General features: G+C 43.1%; 2 protein-coding genes across 6 annotated transcripts in view; one reads left to right on the top strand and one right to left on the bottom strand.

The window, feature by feature from the left end:
- Positions 1 to 5492: 5492 nt before the first annotated feature.
- On the top strand, positions 5493 to 13027 carry LOC120030612 (tumor necrosis factor ligand superfamily member 12-like). Its single transcript, XM_038976036.1, has 6 exons — positions 5493 to 6109; positions 7791 to 7872; positions 11067 to 11123; positions 11339 to 11362; positions 12234 to 12364; positions 12516 to 13027. Exons 1-6 carry the CDS (start codon positions 5909 to 5911, stop codon positions 12780 to 12782), a joined length of 762 nt encoding a protein of 253 aa, XP_038831964.1. The 5' UTR covers positions 5493 to 5908; the 3' UTR covers positions 12783 to 13027.
- A 4246-nt stretch (positions 13028 to 17273) lies between these two features.
- Positions 17274 to 25999, bottom strand: part of LOC120030170 (chromodomain-helicase-DNA-binding protein 3-like) — a 49839-nt gene continuing 41113 nt past the window's right edge. For all 5 annotated transcript variants that reach the window (XM_038975503.1, XM_038975505.1, XM_038975506.1 and 2 more), the window contains exon 39: positions 17274 to 18440. In XM_038975503.1, coding sequence (XP_038831431.1) covers positions 18340 to 18440 — 101 coding nt within the window. In that variant the 3' untranslated portion in view covers positions 17274 to 18339. The remainder of the gene's footprint in view (positions 18441 to 25999) is intronic.

Raw genomic sequence — 25999 nt, 5'->3', positions numbered from 1 at the left:
AGCATTTGTGGGTTTGATTACAGGCACAAACTGGCCAGAAAAAAAAAGGACTTTCTTCTGAAACTCATCAGTCTATTCTTGTTCTTAGAAATGAAGGCTATTCCATGCGAGAAATTGCCAAGAAACTGAAGATCTCGTACAACGCTGTGTACTACTCCCTTCACAGAACAGCGCAAACTGACTCTAACCAGAATAAAAAGAGGAGTGCGAGGCCCCGGTGCACAACTGAGCAAGAGGGCAAGAACATTAGTGTCTAGTTTGAGAAACAGACGCCTCACAAGTCCTCAACTGGCAGCTTCATTAAATAGTACCCGCAAAACACCAGTCTCAACGTCAACAGTGAAGAGGCGACTCCGGGATGCTGGCCTGTCTGTTTTCGTATCACAGGTAAAGGTATCAGGAAGGCACTCATGAGCAAAGTAGCTCAGGTAATTGATGCTGTCCTGGTGTTGCATTTGTCATGAAAGTGAACCCTCTGGCTATGTTTCTGTTCTGTTGATGTATTGACACCGCTAAAGCCATTTTTTCTCGTGGTACACGTGCATTATTGTTGTCATCCATGTACAGTGGCTTGCGAAAGTATTCCCCCCCCCTTGGCATTTTTCCTATTTTGTTGCCTTACAACCTGGAATTAAAATGGATTTTTGGGGGGTTTATATAATTTGATTTACACAACATGCCTACCACTTTGAAGATGCAAAATATTTTTTGTGAAACAAACAGGAAATAAGGCAAAAAAACAGAACTTGAGCGTGCATAACTATTCACCCCCCCCCCAAAGTCAATACTTTGTAGAGCCACCTTTTGCAGAAATTACAGCTGGAAGTCTCTTGGGATATGTCTCTATAAGCTTGGCACATCTAGCCACTGGGATTTTTGTCCATTCTTCAAGGCAAAACTGCTCCAACTTTTTCAAGTTGGATGGGTTTCGCTGGTGTACAGCAATCTTTAAGTCATACCACAGATTCTCAATTGGATTGAGGTCTGGGCTTCGACTAGGCCATTCCAAGACATTTAAATGTTTCCCTTAAACCATTCGAGTGTTGCTTTAGCAGTATGCTTAGGGTCATTGTCCTGCTGGACGGTGAACCTCCATCCCAGTCTCAAATCTCTGGAAGACAGAAACAGGTTTCCCCTCAAGAATTTCCCTGTATTTAGTGTAACAGTATAACTTTAGTCCGTCCCCTCGCCCCGACCCGGGCGCGAACCAGGGACCCTCTGCACACATCAACAACAGTCACCCACGAAGCATCGTTACCCATCGCTCCACAAAAGCTGCGGGGAACCCTCTGCAAGGGGAACCACTACTTCAAGGTCTCAGAGCAAGTGACGTCACCGATTGAAACGCTATTAGCGCGCACCACCGCTAACTAGATAGCCATTTCACATCGGTTACATTAGCGCCATCCATCATTCCTTCAATTCTGACCAGTTTTCCAGTTCCTGCCGATGAAAAACATCTCCACAGCATGATGCTGCCACCACCATACTTCACTGTGGGGATGATGTTCTCAGGGTGATGAGATGTGTTGGGTTTGCACCAGAAATAGCGTTTTCCTTGATGGCCAAAAAGCTAAATTTGAGTCTCATCTGACCAGAGTATCTTCTTCCATATGTTTGGGGAGTCTCACACATGCCTTTTGGCGAACACCAAACGTGTTTGCTTATTTTTTTCTTTAAGCAATGGCTTTTTTCTGGCCACTCTTCCGTAAAGCCTAGCTCTGTGGAGTGTATGGCTTAAAGTGGTCCTATGGACAGATACTCCAATCTCCGCTGTGGAGCTTTGCAGCTCCTTCAGGGTTATCTTTGTTGTCTGTGTTGCCTCTCTGATTAATGCCCTCCTTGCCTGGTCCATGAGTTTTGGTGGGCGGCCCTCTCTTGGCAGGTTTGTTGTGATGCCATATTCTTTCCATTTTAATAATGGATGTAAATGGTGCTCCGTGGGAAGTTCAAAGTTTTGGATATTTTTTTATAACCCAACCCTGATTTGTACTTTTTCCCTGACCTGTTTGGAGAGCTCCTTGGTCTTCATGGTGTATATAAACTGAGATCATGTGACACTTATGTAAGGCCCCGGCCCTTGCAGAGCAAGGGGAACAACTACTTCAGGTCTCAGAGAGAGTGACGTCACCGATTGAGCGCGCACCGCCGCTAACTAGCGAGCCATTTCACATCGGTTACACTTAGATTGCTCACAGGTCGACTTTATTTAACTAATTATGTGACTTCTGAAGGTAATTGGTTGCACCAGATCTTATTTAGGGGCTTCATAGTAAAGGGGGTGAATACATATGCACGCGGCAGTTTTCCCACAAAAAAATGTAATAATTTTTTGAAACAAGTTATTTTTTCCATTTCACTTCACCAATTTAAACTATTTTGCGTATGTCCATTACATTAAATCCAAATAAAAATCCATTGAAATTACAGGTTGTAATGCAACAAAATAGGAAAAACGCCAAGGGGGATGAATACTTTTGCAAGGCACTGTATGCTCTGCTATATTTAGCTGAGTGTGTACATCTCTGTGATTATTTATGTGCAAACATGTCTGTTTATTTTATTCTTTTTTATTAGTGTTTCCTCTTCAAGGGACTTTCTTTGACCTTTTTCTCTCTCCTCTTTTCCTTCGCACGCACACACACACATACACACACCCCTACCCATGTACTGTAGTTGGCCTGGCCGCCAGCTGCACCCAGCTCAACTTTGTTATGCTGGACTGGAATTAACCATCTCTGGAGTTCTACTTTAACCAGGGGTGTTTTGACATGTCGGCAGACATGGGGTACCACTGCATGAGCTCTGAGGGGAACAACTGCAACAGCTAGGCCAGGGGGACACCTACCCTCTGCAATACTGAGGTCAACCTGGAACACGTGCAGGAATAAAGAACCAACTCAAAGGCCCCGCTCCAATAGTTGAAAATGTACCTTTCCTTTCCTCCTTCTTCCCTGAACTGATCTAATATGATTGAATAGGACTGAGAAAATGTGAGATTTCTTTGCATAGTCCTCGCCAGATCAGTGATTACCTTCAAGGAAATGAGGAAGACAGGGTACATTTCCTAAGTGTTGAAACGAGGCCAATGCAATGTAAAATGGTTGTTGATGAACCAACAAGGCCCCGACTAGTGTTTTGATATTACTTGTGTGTACAGTAATGTTTATCTGTGACCCCATAGCACTTGTCCCTGCCTAAGCTGTTGATATTATGTGAGACATCTGGTAAACAGGAACCAAAGACACTATACAGGCTGTCTAAAACACCAACCAGATGATTATGATGATTAAGTACTGTACAATTGTCTTTGTCATGAAGCACAATGTGATTTTTGTGATTGATACTTGTTTCACCTTCAACAGTATTGAATGCCTGTTCAGGTTAGTTTATCATTTCTGCAATCTTAGGCTGCTACTTTAAGCAAATACGACAAACCAAGGCTTGCAATTTGCAATGGTGATTTATGAACAAAGTGTTTTATAGTAAATTGAGCTATTATGCCTTCTGGGGATCTGGCTTGGAGCCCAGTCCACAACATCATCATCATTACTCTACACTGGACAGCTCTCTAAGTTACATATCCAGACGATCATCTTGGTACATTCATATAATAGGTAAGATTGATCTTTAATCTACTTGTAGCTTTATCACTGAATTGAATGTAATTGCTTTGCTTGATTGTTTTTGCTTGATTTCTAGGTTGATGGTGAATAACGTAATTTATTGTTGATGGAAAATGCCATTAACAGAACTGTAAGCGAATGCTATTTTTAGTTGACCTAAGTGTTATTGCATATCATCCATTAATCTCTAGATTTAAAAAAATAAAGATCAAACATATTTTCATTCAAGAGATCTATAAAACATTGGCGTTTTAAACTAAATCCACTCGTCCATCCCCACTTCTTTTGTCACTAAGTAAAACTGTCAACCTGTTACACTTTGAAATCACCGCAAGAACCTTAGTGTTACATTGCATACTACATTAAATAAGCTATTTGTTGTGTATGTTACACACTATTGAATAAAGTGGTGTGCCAATACAGTTGTGTGCTCATAATATGGTATCAATTTTTATTTGTTTCCTTTTATTATTGACCCACTCCTCACTGGGGGACATAAATAACTTTATTCTAAAATGGTTTTATCATTCTATATATTCCCATGGCCCAACTCCAGCTATTGATAAATACACTATATATATATATATATATACAAAAGTATGTGGATTAGGTTATTTCAGCCACATCTGTTGCTGACAGGTGTATAAAATCGAGCACACAGCCATGCGATCTCCATAGACAAACATTGACATTGACATCGCCTGTCTAAAAGACCAGCCAAATGATGACAGTTTGGGGAGGACCCTTTTCTGTTTCAGCATGAAAATGCCCCCATGCACAAAGCGAGGTTAATTCAGAAATGGTTTGTCAAGATCGGTGTGGAAGAACTTGACTGGCCTGCACAGAACCCAGACCTCAACCCCATCAAACACCTTTGGGATAAATTGGAACGCAGACTGTGAGCCAGGCCTAATCGCCCAACATCAGTGCCCGACCTCAATAATGTTCTTGTGGCTGAATGGAAGCAAGTCCCAGCAGCAATGTTCCAAAATCTAGTGGAAAGCCTTCCCATAAGAGTGTAGGCTGTTATAGCAGCAAAGGGGGGACCAACTCCTATCAATGCCCATGATTTTGGAATGAGATGTTCAAAGAGCAGGTGTCCAACTACTTTTGGTCATGTAGTGTATAATCCTTGTCATTAAATATATAATGACATAGAGTTATTCTGTAGAATAGGCTATTTTGACAGAATAGCCACAAATATGTACACCTATCTACTGGTATAATGGGCTGCTCACATTAGACCCTGTGGTATATGGTACTTGCACTCTACACCTAAATATATAGTTCCATTGATAGACAATCTATTTTTGGCCATGATACACACAAACACTCATTGAAGGCTGTGAGAGTGCGATCCAGGGGTATAACCACTAGAAACGAAACATAAATCAAACGGAACGAAACTGGGAGGGACCTACCTGAATTAGTCCAATAGAAACTCTTATGTTCGTTGCAAACACGCAACTGTTTGCAACGGTTTGGACTAATGACTACACCCCAGGTCACGCAGAGCCTGCGGGTAGCACCTTGCCCTATACAACAGAGCCACCTTGTGGACACTTGGATTAGTTCAGTCCATCGGTATATTCTAATAGCCTTCAGTTCTTCCCTCCCTGCAACAAGTTGATTCAGCTCGGTATTTTGATTTGGGCAATGAAGCAAATATAGTGTGACCAATGCTTTAATAGTTACTTAGTGGCTTTTGAGAGTTCATTCAAGTTGTGGGCTGAGGCTTTGCATCCGTGCGAGCGTCTGGCACACGACGGGTGCACTGCACTGAAATCTCTTTCCTGGAGAAGAAAAGCTCATGCGAAAGTGTGCAAGATCATACGTGGTCTATGCCAGAAATGACCCCCGGGAAGGCTGCAAAGGCAAGGGGAAGACAAGGAAGTTGACTCAACGAATCAAGTGGCAGAAGGATGCAATCCTAGTGGATGTAAAATACATATTTCGTTGCACCCTGGCTGCATATTACTCAACATAGCGCATTTGAATACGACCTGCAAGCCAGACAGTCCAACGATATTTCGTCTGATTAAATGCATTGATTAAAGCAACATTAATGGCTATTTAATTGTTGATTTGAAACCCATGGAATGATTTAATCTTTCACATGACTTTAACTTTTATCAAAAGGGCTGTTGAGATCTCATTTGTTACTGCGGGCAATAACACTTGCGCGCCTTGTCGAAAATGTGAGCATTTGGATTTGATTTCACCACGAAGGGAAACATGTGTCGCTGGAATGAAGTTAACATGAACACTTCGAATAGTCTGCAATGATAGCCGGGGAATGTGGAACGACCATGCATCGAATTCTGCAGAGGAGAAAAGTGCGCAAACTTCGCTTCGTCTGGGTATTCATGGCCATGGTGGCTCTGTCGCTCGCCGCCTGCAGCGCACTATTTACGGCGTGGACCTGGAGACAGACGCTGGACCTGTCCCAGTCCGTTAAAACTCTGCAAAACCGATTGGAGCAAGTAAGTAGCCATGCTATGTCATTATTATACTTTTTTACAATTTTACGAGGTAAATTTGCATTCCATGCTTTCCACACTATCATCGGTTATTTAAGTGATAATGCCCGAGAAGCCGGTGTTTGGAGGATATATTGTAACGGGTGTTGTTAGGCCAACATGTATAATACATGTATATTACACATTCGGATTTTGTAGCAACGCTAACGTAGCATGTGTGCATCAATTCGTCTTGGTCTTGCCATTGTAAATTACGCACGCTCTCACTCTGTAGGCCTACTCCAAGTTATTATTTCCATAATTACAATTTGAAGCAGTTGAAGTGGCTGTTACACAACTTCTTTGCCTCTGCTGACCGGTGGTTACGGGAACCCTCGTGGGGGCTAAGGAAAATGCAAAGCCATATTTTAATTCCCCCCTCTACGCCCAAGCTTTGTGGCGTTAAATTGTACACAAATAGCGGGCTGCTTCTCTGCTGGTGACCTGCGCATTCTGGGGAATGCTCTAGAGGCAATTTTATTGCGTACAAATAAGTGTGCTCAAGCCGTGGAGTTATTGCTTATAGTTTCTCTGCCAAGTTTAATCGTTCTACTGCCAGTTGTGTTCCAATTTTAGCCCAATTTACTGGAATCCCTTGACTTCTTGGCTCGAGCGCGCATTATAGCCAACTGACTGTGCACTGAACTGAAGTGTTGAACTGCGTAAAACAGAGTAGACTTTACTGTGGTTAAGCGACGTGCAACATGTACAGCCTACTAATTGCAGGTCGGCTAGGCTACCACAGGTGGTAGAATTCTGCAGGTGAAAGTATTGCTTTCAAATGCATAGTACAATTATTTCTATACATCATTGTAATGCACACTGTATTACATTGTAACAATGCACCCTGCACTGGACTTTTAACACAAGTGGCTGATATTTTCATTCATTCAAAACTCATCCTTATTAATAATACATTATGCATGTGCATCCTCAAATAGTCTACTTATGCACTGAATACACATGCACTCAATATCACTCATGGTGTGTCTGACAGTAGGCTACCAGTGACCTGACTCTGCCATCTGTTGATACTTTTTGCAAGCACTCAATGAGCTGGCCTGGGACAGTTCAAGTCCCCAATAAATGTAACCTCTAGTCCAGGCACACCTGAGTACATCTAAACCACCCCATAGGCTGCACGCCGACACACTAGCTATATATTGAAACCTACTTCCTCCTCTTTGGCATATATACGGCAGGCCCCAGTACTTCATAAAGTACGAGTTCACTTTGCTAGCTTGACAAATTTTAGCACAGCGATTTTTTTTTCTTCCTGCTTCTCAGTCTCAGCAGGGAAGTTAAGAAAGGGAGTTAAGAAATGTGAGGAATGCGGGCACTAAAAACACGCATTAGTTGTCACAACCAGTTTAGGCGGAAGTGGTTGACCTATTCTAAGCCTTGGAGTTACAGCGTGATACTGCCAGATACTGGAAGACTATTTGTTTATGTGGTTTTGCTGAAATCATTTGTCTGTGTAAATTTGCAGCGGGAGCCAATTTGAATACTCAATGGTCTCTCTGACGGTTCCATTCTCTCTCTCTCTTTCTTTCACTTTCTTGATTTCTTGCTCTCTGCCTGTCTTTCTCTTTTTTGATCTCGCTCTCTCTCTCTCTCTCTCTGTCTCGCTCTCTCTGTGCAACAGGTGAACACTCAGCGTAAGGCCATTGTCCAACTCATCATGGAGAAGAGAGAGTTGCTGGTGGGGCAAAGGGTGAAAAGAGATGGTACATGCCTGTGTGTGTGCGTGTGCGCTGGCATGCCTGCATGCTGATGTGTGTGTGTATTTGTGAGACTATTTGTGCATGGAAGCAAAAAAAGGATCCAAATAGCACTACACCTCAATTACACTCTACTACAGACAATGCCTCTTTCTCTGTATCCCCATCATCATACATGCAATTCATAATCAACAATAACCAAACAGATAAGATAGATCTCATCGATGGTGCTCTGCTCTGTGTTTTTGCGGAGCTGGAGCAGCATTTAACTACAGCGACCAGACCAGGGGAATCTTGGCTCTGCATGGCACCTTGGTTAGGCCCTGTGGTCACTTGCTGCCCGCTGCTAAAAGTCGACACAGGAAACAGTAGGCAGCTGGATGACTGATGCAGAAATTACAGGTCTGCTCTGGACTGACGAGAACCTGGAGAAACCATCTGGCAAGAGGAGGGAGACAACGTTGCACGCTTCAGGGACTTAAAATGATTTTTCTCCTGACGAGACTGACAACAGCTATGATTTGGCGATTTTTTTATGATTAAGCAGTCATATATAGGCTAGGTAGTGCACATTTTCATCTCTAAATAGTGTGTATCATGAAATAATGCTGAGGATGGCCAATAGTAAACTTGGGTCAATTTGTTAGGAGTGCTACTCAAGACTTAAAGACGTCCTCCAGTGATTTAGGAACTTTTCCTGTTGAATATAAATACAGTATAATATAGTAAATACAGTAAAGTACACACACTAAAGGGTAAAAAAAAGATGTTTTGAGAAAATTACTGTTTTTTAGACAAAACTGAAAATTAAAGGAGTAGTAGGGCATTCAAGGAGTTGGTCTGATGGGAAGTTGTGATGTCATCGGCCTCCCCCTTGCTTGAGGAACAATAGAGGAGCAATAGAGAACAAAAGAGTAAATCCCCCCCACTTGTGCTATGTCATGACTTACCTGAACCAACTATTGAGATGTGCCTTTTCTTAAGTAAATCAGGTGTTGAATTCGGTGAAACGGAGACTGGAGTGACACTTTAAGAGTTGATGTACAGTATCAGTCAAAAGTCTGGACACATCTACTCATTCAAGGGTTTTTCTTTATTTTTACTATTTTTGTGGCCTTCTGAGTGGCGCAGTGGTCTAAGGCACTGCATCGCAGTCCTACCTGTGCCACTAGAGATCTTGGTTCGAGTCCAGGCTCTGTCACAGCTGGCCGTGACCGGGAGACCCGGCGCACAACTGGCCCAGCGTCGTCTGGGTTAAGGGAGGGTTTGGCTGGCAGGGATGTTCTTGTCCCATCGCGCACTAGTGACTCCAGTGGTGGGCCGGGTGCAATGCACGCTGACACGTTTGCCAGGGGCATGGTGTTTCCTCTGACACATTGGTGCTTCTGGGTTAAGCGGGTTAAGCGGGCATTGTGTCAAGAAGCAGTGCTGCTTGGTTGGGTTGTGTTTTGGAGCTCTCGACCTTCGCCTCTCCCGAGTCCGTATGGGAGTTGCAGCAATGAGACAAGACTATGAAAAAGGATAATACAATTTTTTTAAATGTTATTTTTTATTTTTACTATTTCCTACATTGTAAAAAAAAAACTTGAATGAGTATGTGTGTCCAAACCTTTGACTGGTACTGTATGTTCAGTTCAGAAGCAGTTCAAATAACATCCCCTAATGGGCCAAATGATAAAAGGCTTAAATTCCCAAGCCCCCCAGTGTTCAATGTTTCTGTTTTTCCCCCCAACATAACTGATCCTATAGTGAATACTTTCTGTGTGTTTGTGTGAGTGAATCAGTGAGTGTGTGTGGGTGTGTGTGTGTAAAGACCAGTTCAGATACAATAGCCGACATGAGACTAGACAAGATAAATCTAGCAAGTTGTAGAATTTTGTGTTGTACCACAGCTGATTAAAAGACAGGTCATTCAGATCAAGAAGACAAGACATGCAGTTGAGACCATTTCCACAGTAACCGTGCCTCTTTACAATGACTTGATAAAACTATGAAACAAATTGGAGACTTTTTGTACCGAGGTGTTGTAGCAAACAAGTGTCATGAGATACATGCACCAAAAACATGGTACACTTTGTTACTTGTCAGATAAATATCAGCAAGCTAGGCTAGCTATGTGCAGCAAAATAGCTAGCTAGCTCTCTGCTTGGTTAGCTAGCTAGCTGCTTCGCTGAACACAGAACATTAGCGCACTGCTCTCTGATTGGCTAAATGGATCCTTCCATTCTCAAGACTTTAGCTAAAGATTTGACATGTTGAATCTTGGAAACTCCAGCCGACGACATGAGACGTCCTAAACCTAGACAGTTAGGATCAAACCAAATTAGATCTAAAACTCTATAAGACCGTCACATTGCGTATCGTCTAATGTAGTTGAAATGGGCTTAAGGCCTGGAATCACTCCCTGCAGGCCTGATACTGGAGCTAAAACAAACCTCTGGAGAACAAAAAGGCCTGTCTTACCCCTCTCTCCCCCCTCTTATCCATCTATCACCCAGTTTTCAAGATGGATTTGTATTTATTTGAACGGTGGCCTTGGCTGTTGCTCTTGCCTGTTTTTCCTGACAGGGCCGTTACAGTTAATTTGGGTCATAGAACAGCCAAAGACCTCTCTCTATCTCTCTTTTGCTCCATCTTTCACCCTCTCTCTCCACTCCCTTCCCTCTCTCTCTAACTCTCCCTCAGCTGTCTTCTGTCTCTCTCTCTTGCGTTCTCTCTCCTTCTGTGTGCCTCTCTTTCTATCGTCCCCTTCTGTGTGCCTCTTTCTTTCCCTCCATTGATCTCTTTCTTTCTCTCTCTCTCCCTCCATCTATCTCTTGCCCTCTCCTCCCTCTTACCCTGTTCTCTTGTACTCTACTCTATGTTTCTGTCTTACTCTACTCCAGCTGGCACAGAAAGTAGTGAGAACAGACAGAGAGGAAAGTAGACTACACTTACTGAGAACAAGAAGTACAAATGACAGATATCAGAACAGAGCAGGAGAGGAGAAATTAAATCCTTCTCCATCTGTTAGAGCCGGTTGAGTATTCAGGTGGTGGATAAACAACTGCAAATTAATACATTATGGTCGCCACGACACACACCACAGCTGTGACCAATGATATTATCTCCTCTACTTGGGAAAAAAAACAAAAAACATCCCTCTGAATTGTTTTCTTCTGTCGTATTAACTCATATTCTTTCTTCCTTCCTTCTGCAAGGGGGAACTGGGAAAGGGAAGAGTGGAAATGGAAAGAAAGTGGCTTCTCAATTTGAGAGTAAGTGACTTGGCAGATCCTCATCAAAGGTTGCATCCGAAATAGCACCCTATTCCCTATGGGCCCTGGTCAAAAGTAGTGCACTATATAAGGTTTAGGGTGCCATTTCACAGTGTTATAATGTAGCATCTGTTGAAGTGGTTTCGATTCGACACCAAATACGATTACAGTTATAAAATCTTAATTACCCTTTTCCCTCTCTCTCTTTCCACTAGTAACCAAAGACACTGTTCAGAAAGGTAAGCTTTATGATCGTGGATCAAATCAAATCACATTTTATTTGTCACATGCACCAAATACCTTACAGCGAAATGCTTACTTACAAGCCCTTAACTAACAATGCAGTTTTAAGAAAATACTTTTTTGTAACAGATAAGAATAACAAATAATTAAAGAGCAGCAGTAAATAACAATAGCGGGGCTATATACAGGGGGTACCGGTACAGAGTCAATGTGCGGGGGCACCGGTTACTCGAGGTAATTGAGGTAATATGTACATGTAGGTAGAGTTATTAAATTGACTATGCTTAGATAATAACAGAGAGTAGCAGCAGCATAGAAGGGGGGGGGGGGGGGGGCAATGCAAATAGTCTGGGTAGCCATTTGATTAGATGTTCAGGAGTCTTATGACTTGGGGGTAGAAGCTGTTTAGAAGCCTCTTGGACCTAGACTTGGCGCTCCGGTACCGCTTGCCGTAGCAGAGAGAACAGTCTATGACTAGGGTGGCTGGAGTTTTAAACAATTTTTAGGGCCTTCCTCTGACACCGCCTGGTATAGAGGTGCTGGATGGCAGCAAGCTTGGCCCCGGTGATGTACTGGGCCGTACGCACTACCCTCTGTAGTGCCTTGCGGTCAGAGGCCGAGCAGTTGCCATACCAGGCAGTGATGCAACCCGTCAGGATGCTCTCGATGGTGCAGCTGCAAAACCTTTTGAGGATGACAATTATTATCGAAAAGGGTCTTCTGGGTTTCTGGAATTGGTTTCGTAAGATCACTGCCCCCATGACAATGATACAAACTGTACAAAATTGACCCTCTACACACAATATACTGCTATATTTATGTCAATGGGTGCAATGGTTCCTCCCCCACAACATGTGTGTGTTTCAGTGGGAGCTGATGGCTTGATAAAAGGATGGACGGACTCGGAGCAGTTGAATATGAGCAAAGCGGTGAAGTACAACACAGACAGAGGCACCTTCACAGTGGAGAGAGCTGGAGTCTACTTCCTCTACTGTCAGGTGAGCCTCTGAGAGTTGTAGTCCTGTGCCACCTGTCATCCAAAACTACCCCTGTCAAACAACACAGGCTCAATCAAACCCCGATTGGTCTGTTTTTTTCTTCTACTTCTAATTCTCCTTCTCTCTCTCTCTCCCTCCATCCCTCCCACAGGTGTTGTTCAATGAGAATCAGTCTCAGCTGGTGAAGTTGGAAGTGGCGGTGGTGAAGAGCGGCCAGCCGCAGCAGAAGCTGCAGTGCATGGAGGGCTATGGGACTACGCCTGCATCCGGATCCCACCAGTTCCACTTTCTCAAACCCTGCCAGGTGTCTGGCCTGCTGCGGCTAGAGAAGGGGGCGGAGCTACAGGCCATCACAGGCGCCGGCTTCAGCCTCCACACCACAGGGAAGCACTACTTCAGCCTCTTCAAGGTCAACTGAGTTGCTGGAGAGGATGGAAATATTGGAAGGATGGAGGGGGTGGAAAAATGGTTGAAGGAAGCGTTTTGTCCTACTCCGTGTATTAATGAGACACACCAACGTGACATTCCTCATTTGTTTTATTGTGAAATCTGGACCAATGATCTGGAGCATTGGAATAACTATGGATCATGTTCGCTACAGACACTTTGTATCAGAGGAGGCTGGTGGGAGGAGCTATATGAGGACTGGCTCATTGTAATGGCTGGAATGGAATAAATGGAACCGAGTCGAACGTGGTTTCCATATGTTTGATACCGTTCCATTTATTTCCTTCCAGCCATTACAATGAGCCTGTCCTCCTATAGCCCCCCCACCAGCCTCCTCTGCTCTGTATGATACTTCTTCAAAGACAGAAGCTGTAAGGAAGACTATAAAGGAATACTTCTGCACTTCTAGACTCTCCTAGTGATTCTACCCCTGCTGTTTTAAGGAAAACTCATGGAATGTTGTCTGGATCAGTTGATGGGGCTCGTCTGGAGTGAAACTCATCCTCCTGACTCTCAGACTTCGCCTGAGCATAGCAGGGAACTGACCCATGATGCACCTCTCTGAGGCGCTAAGCTGGTGGACTACTGAATGAGAAGGATTCTGAGTAATGAGCCGGATGGATACGTTGGAACTATGAGTCTCTCATCCATTGTAATCCTTGCCCATGTTATCTCAGGAGTTGGGTCGTATATGTCTTTCACACACAGGAACGTATAAAAAAAAAAAACTATCCTATGATCTTACCAACTTCTCTCAGTCTAGAGACTCTTTAAGACTATGCATCTCAATCTTTTAAACTGAATCTCTTAACATTATAGGCCTATCATATATCATTTTAGATACAAATATTCAATATGTTCTGTCGAATCACATTGCAATATGTTACATGATTGTCAGTTTCAGACTGTACATCGAAGCACTAGGGCCGGGATTCATTCCAAGACGCGTTATAGAGCATCACTCTAAACAGCCGACAATGAGTCTTTTAAAGGCATTTTCCCCAAAATTCATGAAGATCGCATCCACAGTAATCGCCCCTTATTGGCTCAAGAGCAAATTACCTTAAAAAGTCCATTATAGTGAGCTGTGCTATGAGACTAAATTGGATTGAATCCCTGCGTAGATGTGTAAATAAGGCTTAGCCTGTCAAGATACAGTATATCATGGTGGAAATATAAATGATTTTGTATATTGTAATCACAATACTTGTACTCATTCCAAGCTCTCTTACGTGCTATTTGCAGCAATATGTTTTGAACACAGACAATACAAACAGAGTGTTTCTAGCAGGTGGTTTGGTTGAATGGTTTAACACTCCTACTCTGGTTTATAAGTAGTGTGTGGGTGACCACATTGGCTTCTACTCAGCAATTTACACACATGCACACACATACACACACACAAATACACCACAATGCAAAAGTCACATAATTCTGGTTTTCAGTTCAAAACAGTCCTAATTTCTCATCATTAGATGGAAAGTACCTCATTTGTAAAAAGAGGTCTATTTGTGAGTCAAACCCATAGGTCAAGGTTGAAGAACCAGTGAGAGGATATTGTGTGTGCACGTGTTTGCGAAATTATGTCTGCAATGCTGGTTGTTGTTCTAAACTCACTTCCCAAAAGTCAAATAATTCTGGTTTCCAGCTCAAAAGCGCTGTAGTTTGTCATCATTAGATCACAAGTGGAAAGTGTGTTATTGTGTTGTAAACATATTTCCTGTTTGATTTCCTAATCCTTCTCCGCTTCCCTTTTGCACCTCACATTTACCCCGTTTTGCATCTAACATTTCCCTTTCAGAACCCAACACACACACACACACACACACACACACACACACACACACACACACACACACACACACACACACACACACACACACACACACACACACACACCTCTCACTTCCTGAATCCAACCAGAACCAAATAGCTGAACGCTTTTGAGGAATCAAATTCCTAACACTTCACTCCCCCAATTCCTATTTTTTTTAAATGTCAAAATGTATTGCCAGCTTAAAAAGCCTTATTTGGCACAAAGAGGCCTGTCTGTGAGAAGTCAAAAAAAGTAGGTCAAGGTTGAAGAACCAGCAAGGGGATATTGTGTGTGTACGTGTCTGCGAAATGATGTGTGCAATGCTGGTTGTTGTTCTAAACTCACTTTCCATAAAATGGTAAACCTTTTTAAACCCTTTTAATATCTCCTTGTGTTCGCTTTCAACTCAGGCCAGGGACTACTACTGCTCTATGATACAATATGACAAACAAAAAATAGAAAATCTTCTAGCCCCTCCATTATTCTCCAGCTTCCCCCAATGACATCACTGTATTGCTAAATAGAATGTGTGGAACGCTGCACTATTCTGGTTCTTTAATCATGACTCACATACTACTGTGTATTGGGTCGTCACCACCTGTGATTCATACTTCTGTAGCTCAAGGTCTGGAGTCAGTACAACACAGTGCAGACAGACTGGGATGACCTCATGTGAGGGCTAGAGGAGGCGATTCAGCAGCCCAATGTGCGCGTGTGTTTTCCTGTGTTGCTATTCAAGCATCCATCCACGAATCACATCATTTTGTTAAATTTAATTTGATTTTATTACAAACAAAACTCAAAATAAAAAGAGATGCATTATTATTGACATGTTTAACTGCCACTCATTGTTTTATCGATCGGCACCACCACAACGTACACAGTGACACGAAATATCGAGGAATTAAAAACAAAACACAAAATCTGAAAAAAGAACAAGAAAAGAGAGAGGAAGTGCCTGATTTGACAGTGTCCATTTTAGTTAAGTGGTTGCAAAACACTTTCTACGAAACATAATCAGTGAAATGTAGTTTAGACTCTTCACTTGGAACACCAGTGTGGAGTATTCAGGGTTTTAAGGAAATACATGAACATTTTCTACTTTAATTATTTGAAATATGTCCAGGGAACTAACTAAAAGTGGTCTATTTCAACTAGCATGTAAAGAGTTTACATCTCCCGATTAATTCAGACTTAACAGACTTAATTCAGACTTAACTTCTTTACACTTATTTCAGCTATGTTATGTTTAAGGCTGTTTGTGGATACAGTATATAAAGTTGACTTGATTCTACTAACAGCCTCTGAGTTTCCAGAGAATAATGAATTGATGTACTTTAACTGATGTTAAGATAGTACACTGTTTAATTTTGTCTTAACGCATTTAGGGTTACATATGTAGTATATTATATAGGTTATTTGCAAGCCCCGAATCTAGAATGTAAGCAAGAAATGTTTTTTTTTGTGTTATATCTATTTCCGAAGTTCTCAACCTCTTCGCTTTGCTTTATGCTCCGACTATAAGACGTCTGATATAAGAGGTACATTTGTGCACCAAAACGTACGATTTTATTGTTTTCTCAATCTCTCATTTGGTAGAAGCTCTTTTTTTCAATAGCAACAGCAAAGACAACAGCAATGTCGACAACAACAATAATAATCACAGAATTCGTAGAAAGTAAGTTAACAAGAGTAAAAACACAAGAGAACACGAATGAGACAAGTTTAAATATGCAAAGAATATCACAGAATTCGTAGAAAGAAGGAGAAACTCAAAAAAACAAACAAGAAAGAAAGGATTGATCGAGAGGAGGAGGAGGAAGGGAAAGGGAGATATAGTGCATTCGGAAAGTATTCAGACCCCTTGACTTTTTCCACATTTTGTTACATTACAGTCTAATTCTAAGATGGTTTAAATAAAACAATGTCCTCAGCAATCTACACACAATTCCCCATAATGACATGAATGAGAAAACAGGTTTAGAATTTTTCGCAAATTATTTCAAAACAAAAAACAAAAATACTTTATTTACATAAGTATTCAGACCCTTTGCTATGAGACTCGAAATTGAGCTCAGGTGTTTCCATTGATCATCCTTGAGATGTTTCTACAACTTGATTGGAGTCCACCTGTGGTAAATTCATTCGATTGGACATGATTTGGAAAGGCTCACACCTGTCTATATAAGGTCCCACAGTTGACAGTGCATGTCAGAGCAAAAACCAAGCCATGAGGTCGCAGGAATTCTCTGTAGACCCCCGAGACAGGATTGTGTCGAGGCACAAACTGGTGTGAAGGTTCACCTTCCAACAGGACAACGCAGGAGTGGCTTCATGACAAGTCTCTGAATGTCCTTGAGTGGCCCAGCCAGAGCCCGGACTTGAACGCTCCCCATCCAACCTGACAGAGCTTGAAAGGATCTGCAGAGAAGAATGGGAGAAAATCCCCAAATACATGTGTGCCAAGCTTGTAGCGTCATACCCAAGAAGACTCGAGGGTGTAATCGCTGCCAAAGGTGCTTCAACAAAGTACTGAGTAAAGGGTCTGAAAACTTATGTAAATGTGATATTTCAATTTTTTATTTTTTATAAATTAGCAAACATTTCCCCATTTTTTTTTGCTCTGTCATTATTGGGTATTGTGTGTAGATTGATGAGGGAAAAAACAATTTAATCAATTTTAGAATAAGGCTGTAACCTAACAAAATGTGGAAAAAGTCAAGGGGTCTGAATACTTTCAGAAAGCACTGTGTAAGCTCTACGTAGGGGGTCAAAGAGCAAGGGGAGAGGACTGTAGTTGAGGGTGGTCAACACTGTATGACTTGCCTATGAAAGGTTATGACCAGTTCTATGAGTGAGGCCTATCCTGAACAAGCACTGGGACCTCCCATCCCAATCAAAACCAAAGATATAAACTGTTCACCCTGGTCTGTAAGAACATCCTCTGGCATACCAGCTATAACTCATACAGTCAACATAATACTAAGTTGGGTTGGACTGACTGACATTTCAGTTTTTCTACATGTACAATCAGGTCAACATGAAAGGGAAATGGGCTGAGAGTTTCCACAGCCCCGAGTCCTGTAATACTTCACTCATTCAATTCTCCAATGGGGCGATTGATGAATGGTTTTCGGCAAGCTTCGGAGATAAAACCAGCACTAGAATAAATACTGTAGGCACAGCTTGCATGATAACGCCATTTTTTGTGTGAGTTTTAGCACAGCATGCTTCTCAGGACGAATGGCAGGAATAGTGTCAAGAGCAAAATCTTCACAATGTTATATCATGCAGTTTCATGTCACTGGAGCGACCCCTGGGGGGGGTCAAAGGTCAAGGGTCAGGTGTGGTAGCAGTTATTAGTTCTAGGTATGGGGGGGGGGGGTCTGTGAGCGATGCTAGGATAGAGGGAGGTTCTAGATTACAGAACCATACTGTTCTGGAGGGGAGGTATTCTATGAGTAGGCTGCTTGTGAGGAGTATTGGTTGGTTTGAGGCAGACAACAAGCGATTGAGCAGGTGAGTATGTACGTGACAGCATGGACCACAAGTGTGTATTCATAGGGAGTGTCAGTCTGCGGAGTGTGGATACTGTACTACGTGTGTTCTGTGTTGGTGTGTGTGTGTGTATATGTTGATGTGTGTGTGTGTATATGTTGATGTGTGTGTGTTTATGTGGACGTGTGTGTGTGCGGTCAGTGAGTGATGTTGTTCAGTCGTCGATACAGATGACCTCTCCACGGCGCTGGTCTCTCCTGCTCAGGAGCTGCTCTGCTTCCCTCTCCTTCTTCACTGACACAGGACCGTTCAACACTGTAGGGGGAAGAGAACACACACATGAGCACACACACACCATATAAACTGTACAAAACATTAGGAACACCTGCTCTTTCCATGACATGACCAGGTGAATCCAGATAACAGCTATGATCCCTTATTGATGTCACTTGGTAAATCCTCTTCAATCAGTGTAGATGAAGGGGAGGAGACAGGTTAATGAAGGATTTTTAAGCCTTGAGACAATTGAGACATGGATTGTGTATGTGTGCCATTCAGAGGGTGAATGGACAAGACAAAAGAGTTAAGTATCTGTGAACGGGGTCTGGTAGTAGGTGCCAGGCGCACCCGTTTGACTGTTCGATGTCCGTCTTAAAATGTTTCTCCATTCCATGATTAACAGAGGTTAAGGCATGTTGTGCTGAATCAAACTGCAACGCTGCTGGGTTTCTCACACTCAACAGCTTCCCGTGTGTATCAAGAATGGTCCACCAGCCAACTTGACACAACTGTGGGAAGCATTGGAGTCAACATGGACCAGCATCCCTGTGGAACACTTTTGACGCCTTGTAGAGTCCATGCCCTGACAAATTGAGGCTGTTCTGAAGGCAAAAGGGGTGCAACTCAATATTAGGAAGGTGTTCCTAATGATTTGCACACTCAGCGTACATGCATACGGTATATTCAGAAACATTTGGACAAACACACACACACACACACACACACACACAGACAGACAGAGACAGACAGACAGACAGACAGAGACAGACCACATTAAACCCTGCACTTTGTTTGATGTCCGACTTAAAATGTTTCTCCATTCCATGATTAACAGAGGTCAAGGCATGTTGTGCTGAATCAAAGCCCCGTCCTCCACAAGAATGATCACAATGTCACACCCCATCACTCTCTTAATCTTTACCCTGAACGCTCAGCATCAGGAAACGTGTGAGAGAAAAGAAAATCAAGATAGAGGGAGTGAGAGAGAGGGAGAGAGAGAGAGAGGGGGAGAAAAAGAGAGGGAGAGAGAGAGAGGGAGAAAAAGAGGGAGAGAGAAAGGGGGAGAAAAAGAGAGGGGGAGAAAAAGAGAGGTAGAGAGAGAGGGGGAGGGAGAGAGGGGGAGAAAAAGAGAGGTAGAGAGAGAGACAGCACGTACTACACTGATGAACAGAATGATACACACCATTTGCTTCCGAGCACGTATGACAACCTTTTTAATGAGCGAGCTGGCATATACATTCAGAATATCACAAACTACAGCTGAAGTCGGAAGTTTACATACACCTTAGCCAAATACATTTCAACTCCGTTTTTCACAATTCCTGACAATTAACCTAGTAAAAAATTCCCTGTCTTAGGTCAGATAGGATCACCACTTTATTTTAAGAATGTGAAATGTCAGAATAATAGTAGAGAGAATGATTTATTTCAGCATTTATTTCATCACATTCTCAGTGGGTCTGAAGTTTACATACACTCAATTAGTATTTGGTAGCATTGCCTTTAAATTGTTTAACTTGGGTCAAACGTTTTGGGTAGCCTTCCACAAGCTTCCCACAATAAGTTGGGTGAATTTTGGTCCATTCCTCCTGACAGAGCTGGTGTAATTGCGTCAGGTTTGTAGGCCTCCTTGCTTGCACATGCTTTTTCAGTTCTGCCCACACATTTATAGGATTGTGTGGGCAGAGGATTGAGGTCAGGGCTTGAGGTCAGGGCTTTGTAATGGCCACTCCAATACCTTGACTTTGTTGTCCTTAAGCCATTTTGCCACAACTTTGGAAGTATGCTTGTGGTCATTGTCCATTTGGAAGAACCATTTGCGACCAAGCTTTAACTTCCTGACTGATGTCTTGAGATGTTGCTTCAATATATCCACATAATTTCCCGTCCTCATGATGTCATCTATTTTGTGAAGTGCACCAGTCCCTCCTGCAGCAAAGCACCCCCACAATATGATGCTGCCACCCCCATGCTTCACGGTTGGGATGGTGTTATTCAGCTTGCAAGCCTCACCCTTTTTCCTCCAAACATAACAATGATCATTATGGCCCAACAGGTCTATTTTTGTTTCATCAGACCAGAGGACATTTCTCCAAAAAGTATGATCGTTGTTCCCATGTGCAGTTGCAAACCGTAGTCTGGCTTTTTTATGGCGGTGTTGGAGCAGGGGCTTCCTCCTTGCTGAGCGGCCTATCAGGTTATGTCGATATAGGACTCGTTTTACTGTGGATATAGATACTTTTGTACCTGTTTCCTCCAGCATCTTCACAAGGTCCTTTGCTGTTGTTCTGGGATTGATTTGCACTTTTTGCACCAAAGTACGTTCATCTCTAGGAGACAGAACGCGTCTCCTTCCTGAGCGGTATGAGAACTGCGTGGTCCCATTGTGTTTATACTTGCGTACTATTGTTTGTACAGATGAACGTGGTACCTTCAGGCATTTGGAAATTGCTTCCAAGGATGAACCAGACTTGTGGAGGTTTCCAATTTATTTTCTGAGGTCTTGGCTCATTTCCTTTGATTTTCCCATGATGTCAAGCAAAGAGGCACTGAGTTTGTAGGTAGGCCTTGAAATACATCCACAGGTATACCTCCAATTGACTCAAACGATGTCAATTAGCCTATCAGAACCTTCGAAAGCCATGACATAATTTTCTGGAATTTTCCAAGCTGTTTAAAGGCACAGTCAATTTAGTGTATGTAAACTTCTGACCCACTAGAATTGTGATACAGTGAATTATAAGTGAAATAATCTGTCTGTAAACAATTGTTGGGAAAATTACTTGTGTCATGCACAAAGTAGATGTCCTAACCGACTTGCCAAAACTATAGTTTGTAAACAAGAAATTTGTGGAGTGGTTGAAAAACGAGTTTTAATGTCTCCAACCTAAGTGTATGTAAACTTACAAATTATAAAACAAAACCGAACTTAAAAACAGTTTATATAGTCGATGCTTAATGGGGGTCTGCTTGAGGAATATGGGGCTGGCATACACTTACAAATACAGTTGCAAAACACAGGCATACACACACAAACACACACACACACACACACACTACACCAATAGGTAGTGGAACACCACAAATCCAGAGGAAGGACCGCGTTTAAGCTTCCACCTTGCCAAGTAGATCTGTAGCCTCAAGCCAACACGTGTGTCTCGGAGCAGACTAGCATCTGCTAAACTGAGGTATATAAAGTCTGCTGCTACTGTCCCTTCACCTCCAGCCAACATGCTAACTGCGGGGACACCACAAAAACACACATGTACTCGTACACACACACACTGCTTGTCATTAGTTTGCGCAGGAAACCTACAACAAGATATACATCCATTTCCCTTTAGATTCACTGTCATAGTTCTAAACGGATGGTAGTCATGACCTCAAACTCACTCCTGGAGGCTAAACTCTCCTGGAGGTGGTGGTCTATCACAAACAGACCCAAGCCTGTCTGCTTCGGCTGGTCTCTGGCCCCGGAGAGGCATACACTGTCATAACACCCGCTGTCTAGATCAAAGCACTGATAGCGTACTGTAGGAGAGCAATGGGTGCGATGATAATGATAACTACCGCTGCTGTGGCTGTGGCTGCTGTACGTCCAGCCAGAGAGAGACTGGGGGGGGGGGGGGGGGGGGGGGTACAGGGACACCGTATGGCATGTGGCCCAGTGGAGGCCAATGCAAGGGAAGGAAGGCAGACGGACTACTTAACTTAGAGCTGTGTGACTGTGTGTGTGAGTTCAAATCTGATAACGAGTAATACAAATAAAGCTGGAAAGTTGGAGAAAGAGGGGGGGGGGGGGGGGGGGCAAAGAGAGAAGGAAACAGAGGGAGAGACATTGAGATGAAAGATGTAACAATTTAGAGAATAAAAGAGAGAGATGAAGAAAGACAGCGGGAGGAGGTAGAGAGGGAGAGAGAGAGAGAGCGAGAATGTGAGTGAGGGGAATGTAATGGATCACTTGTGCTGTTACAAGATAAAGGTTTTCATATCATATACTTCACTCGAAACCGATCCACACATATCTTTCTCCCTCCCTCCTCCCCCTTTCTCTTTTTCTCTCTCTCTCTCTGACTCCAAAGTCAGCCTGTTCACCAATCCAGCACTTTCACAACTTCACTCCCCTATCTCTCCCCCTCCTCCTCTCTATTTTTCCTCTCTCTCCCTCCTCGGGAGTGTAGTCTAATCCCTTGTTCATTCTGTTCTACCTGTTTCCTTTGTTCAAGCGGCTGTTTCTGGCCTATCAGAGAGAATGAGAGAGAGCAAGAGAGAGGGAGGGAGAAGAGAAAGGCGAGAAGGCGAGAGAGTGTTCTGTCCTGCTTGTCTAAACAGACACTGCGCTGGTGCATCTATCATTCACCTCAGAGAGAAATGAAAACCATGAACAGAGGAGGGGGAGAAGACCTGGCAACACAAACGAGCGCAGGCAGCAGAGGTTTTGGAGTTCACAGGGATTTATAGTTGTCCATTTAGGACGAGAGCAGTCTTGGAGAGAGACTTGCAGCTACACTTAGGATAACATACAAGAATATCCACAATTACACTGTCAGAGATGTGTGATGTATGGATTTGTGTGTGTGTGTGTGTGTGTGTGTGTGTGTGTGTGTGTGTGTGTGTGTGTGTGTGTGTTCACATATAGAGTGCATTCTCAAAGTATTCAGACCCCTTCACTTTTCCCACATTTTATTTCGTTACAGCCTTATTCTAAAATGTATTAAATGTTTTTTTCCCAGCAATCTACACATAATACCCCATAATCACAAGGCAAAAACAGGTTTTTAGAAATGTTTGAAAATGTATATAAAAAAACAAAAACAGAAATACCTTATTTACATACGTATTCAGACCCTTTGCTGTGAGATTCGAAATTGAGCTCAGGTGCATCCTGTTTCCATTGATCATCCTTGAGATGTTTCCACAACTTGATTGGAGTCCACCTGTGGTAAGTTAAATTGATTGGACATGATTTGGAAAGGCACACACCTGTCTAGATAAGGTCCCACAGTTGACATTGCATGTCAGAGCAAAAACCAAGCCTTGAGGCCGAAGGAATTGGCCGTAGAGCTCCGAGACAGGATTGTGTGAAGGAACAGATCTGGGGATGGGTACCAGAACATTTCTGCAGCATTGGAGGTCCCCAAAAACACGGTGGCCTCCATACATTTTAAGTGGAAGAACTTTGGATCCCCCAAGACTCTTCCTAGAGCTGGCCGCCCAGCCAAACTGAGCTATCGGGGGAGAAGGGCCATGGTCAGGGTGGTGACCAAGAGTTCCTCTGTGGAGATGGGAGAACCTTCTGGAAGGACAGCCATCTCTGGAGCACTCCACCAATCAGGCCTTTATGGTAGAGTGGCCAGACGGAAGCCACTCCTCAGTAAAAGGCACATGACAGCCCGCTTGGAGTTTGCCAAAAGGCACCTAAAGGACTCTCAGTGCATGAGAAACAAGATTCTCTGGTCTGACGAAACCAAGATTGAACTCCTTGGCCTGAATGCCAAGCGTCACGTCTGGAGGAAACACTCCCCATCCAACCTGACAGGGCTTGAGAGGATCTGCAGAGAAGAATGGGAGAAACTCCCCAAATACAGGTGTGCCAAGCTTGTAGCGTCATACCCAAGAAGACTCGATGCTGTAATCGCTGACAAAGGGGCTTCAACAAAGTACCGAGTAAAGGGTCTGAATACTTATGTAAATGTAATTTTTCCGTTTTTTATTTTTAATACACTTTCAAAACATTCGAATAACCTGTTTTTGCTTTGTCATTATGGGGTATTGTGTGTAGATTGATGCGGGGAAAAAAACTATTTCATCAATTTTAGAATAAGTCTGTGACATAACAAAATGTAGAAAAAGTCAAGGGTTCTGGATACTTTCAGAAGGCACTGTATGTGTAATTTGTGTTTGTGCACAGGGATGTCCTATACAATATCACTTTCCCTTCTTCAGATCCAACCTAATCTCTTTGTAATGTCGCTCCATTAAGGAATTTGGGTCGACAAGTCGAGCCACGCTTTGTGCTTTGAGGTACAGGAAACGCCAGCTGAGAACTTTTTCACACAGACACACTTCATGACACTACACTCTTCGAACAAAAGGTGCTATCTAGAACCTAAAAGGGTTCTTCGGCTGTCCCCATAGGAGAACCCCTTGAAGAACCCTTGTTGGTTCCAGGTAGACCCCTTTTGGTTCCAGGTAAAATATATTTTGGGTTCCATGTAGAACACAATAGCCTAGCTATTGTTATTTTACTGCTGCTCTATAATTTAAAAAATATATATTTTTTTTTTTACTCATCTATTTTTTACTTAACACTTGTTTTTCTTAAAACTGCATTGTTGGTTACAGGCTTGTAAGTAAGCATTTCCCTGTAAGGTCTACACCTGTTGAATTCGGCGCATTTGACAAATACAATTTGATTTGGTTTGATTTGATTCCCACAGAGGGTTCTACATGGAACCCAAAAGGGTTCTACCTGACACCAAAAAGGGTTCTGTTTTGGGGACAGCCAAAGAACCCTTGTGGATCCCTTTTTTCTAAGAGTGTACACTACATCCTCATCCCAATACCAGATCCCCTATTGCCCCTGTTTCCTTCTTACATCCATCAAGATAAAGTGATCTCATATAAAGGTGCTACAGTAAGTATGATTGGTCAATACAGTACAAAGATTACATGTCTCTACACCAAGCTCTCTTCCCATTGGGCGCTGTCCTCTCAACATCTCATGTTGATTGGTTCATTACAACGACAACAATATAAAAACAGGAAGTTGTTTTTGTCTATCCATCTATGCTCCTTTATGGTTGGTCGGGGGTGGAATGCCGAGGGCTGACAGAGTTCAGGGAAAGGAGTGTGTTATACTTAGAAGTCATTCATTTCTCCTGCTCTGTTGGTTGAAATGAGAAACTCCAGGAAGGTCCACTTTGGCTTGCCTTTGCATCCCAGTGTCTTGTATTGAACAGAGGAGGGTGGCTACGGAAAGAGAAAGTCGTCTTAATAGGTTTAGGTCATGTTGTGTGTGAGGTCTGCGGTGTTTGGGAGTGTGAGTGTGTGTGTGAGAGAGAAAGAGAGAGGGAGTGGGGGATGAGGAGTTGTGCAGGACTGAGGGAGGGATTGAGGAAGAATAAAGGAGGGCGGGGTCAGACTCGTTCACTCCGCCATTGGATAAAGAAGGATTCCGGAAGGGAAACGTTGCGGCCGGGGTCGGGAGCAGAACGGGCCAGTAGATTTGTCTGACACAGGGAAGGAGGGATGAAAAAGGACAAATCTCCCCTTTCTTTGCATTTTTTGTTCTTTCAGCTGTTCATACCTACATTCTCTCTTGATTACATTAACATACTCTCGTTTTTTCCCCTCTCTGCCAACATTTCTCCTCCAGGGTCAGCTTTCAGGCCTCTTTCCTCCCCTCTTTCTCCCTCTATTTTTGGGCCAGACAATTCACCTCTCTCTCTCTGAGTTTTTCTGTACTTCTCCATCCCTCCACCCTCAGGGTTTCTCTGTACTTCTCCATCCCTCCATCCTCAGGGTTTCTCTGTACTTCTCCATCCCTCCATCCTCAGGGTTTCTCTCTCTCCATCCCTCCATCCTCAGAGTTT

This window comes from Salvelinus namaycush, chromosome 36 (genome assembly GCF_016432855.1).
Source record: "Salvelinus namaycush isolate Seneca chromosome 36, SaNama_1.0, whole genome shotgun sequence".
In the NCBI taxonomy this organism is placed as follows: Eukaryota; Metazoa; Chordata; class Actinopteri; order Salmoniformes; family Salmonidae; genus Salvelinus; species Salvelinus namaycush.
This window is presented reverse-complemented; position numbering and strand designations above follow the sequence as displayed.

What these genes read in the sequence shown, in the direction of transcription:
- LOC120030612 (XM_038976036.1), top strand. Translation starts at nt 5,909, where the DNA reads ATGATAGCCGGGGAATGTGGAACGACCATGCATCGAATTCTGCAGAGG. An exon ending in TGCAAAACCGATTGGAGCAA is followed by an intron (nt 6,110 to 7,790) that starts GTAAGTAGCCAT and finishes TCTGTGCAACAG; the next exon opens with GTGAACACTCAGCGTAAGGC. An exon ending in GCAAAGGGTGAAAAGAGATG is followed by an intron (nt 7,873 to 11,066) that starts GTACATGCCTGT and finishes TCCTTCTGCAAG; the next exon opens with GGGGAACTGGGAAAGGGAAG.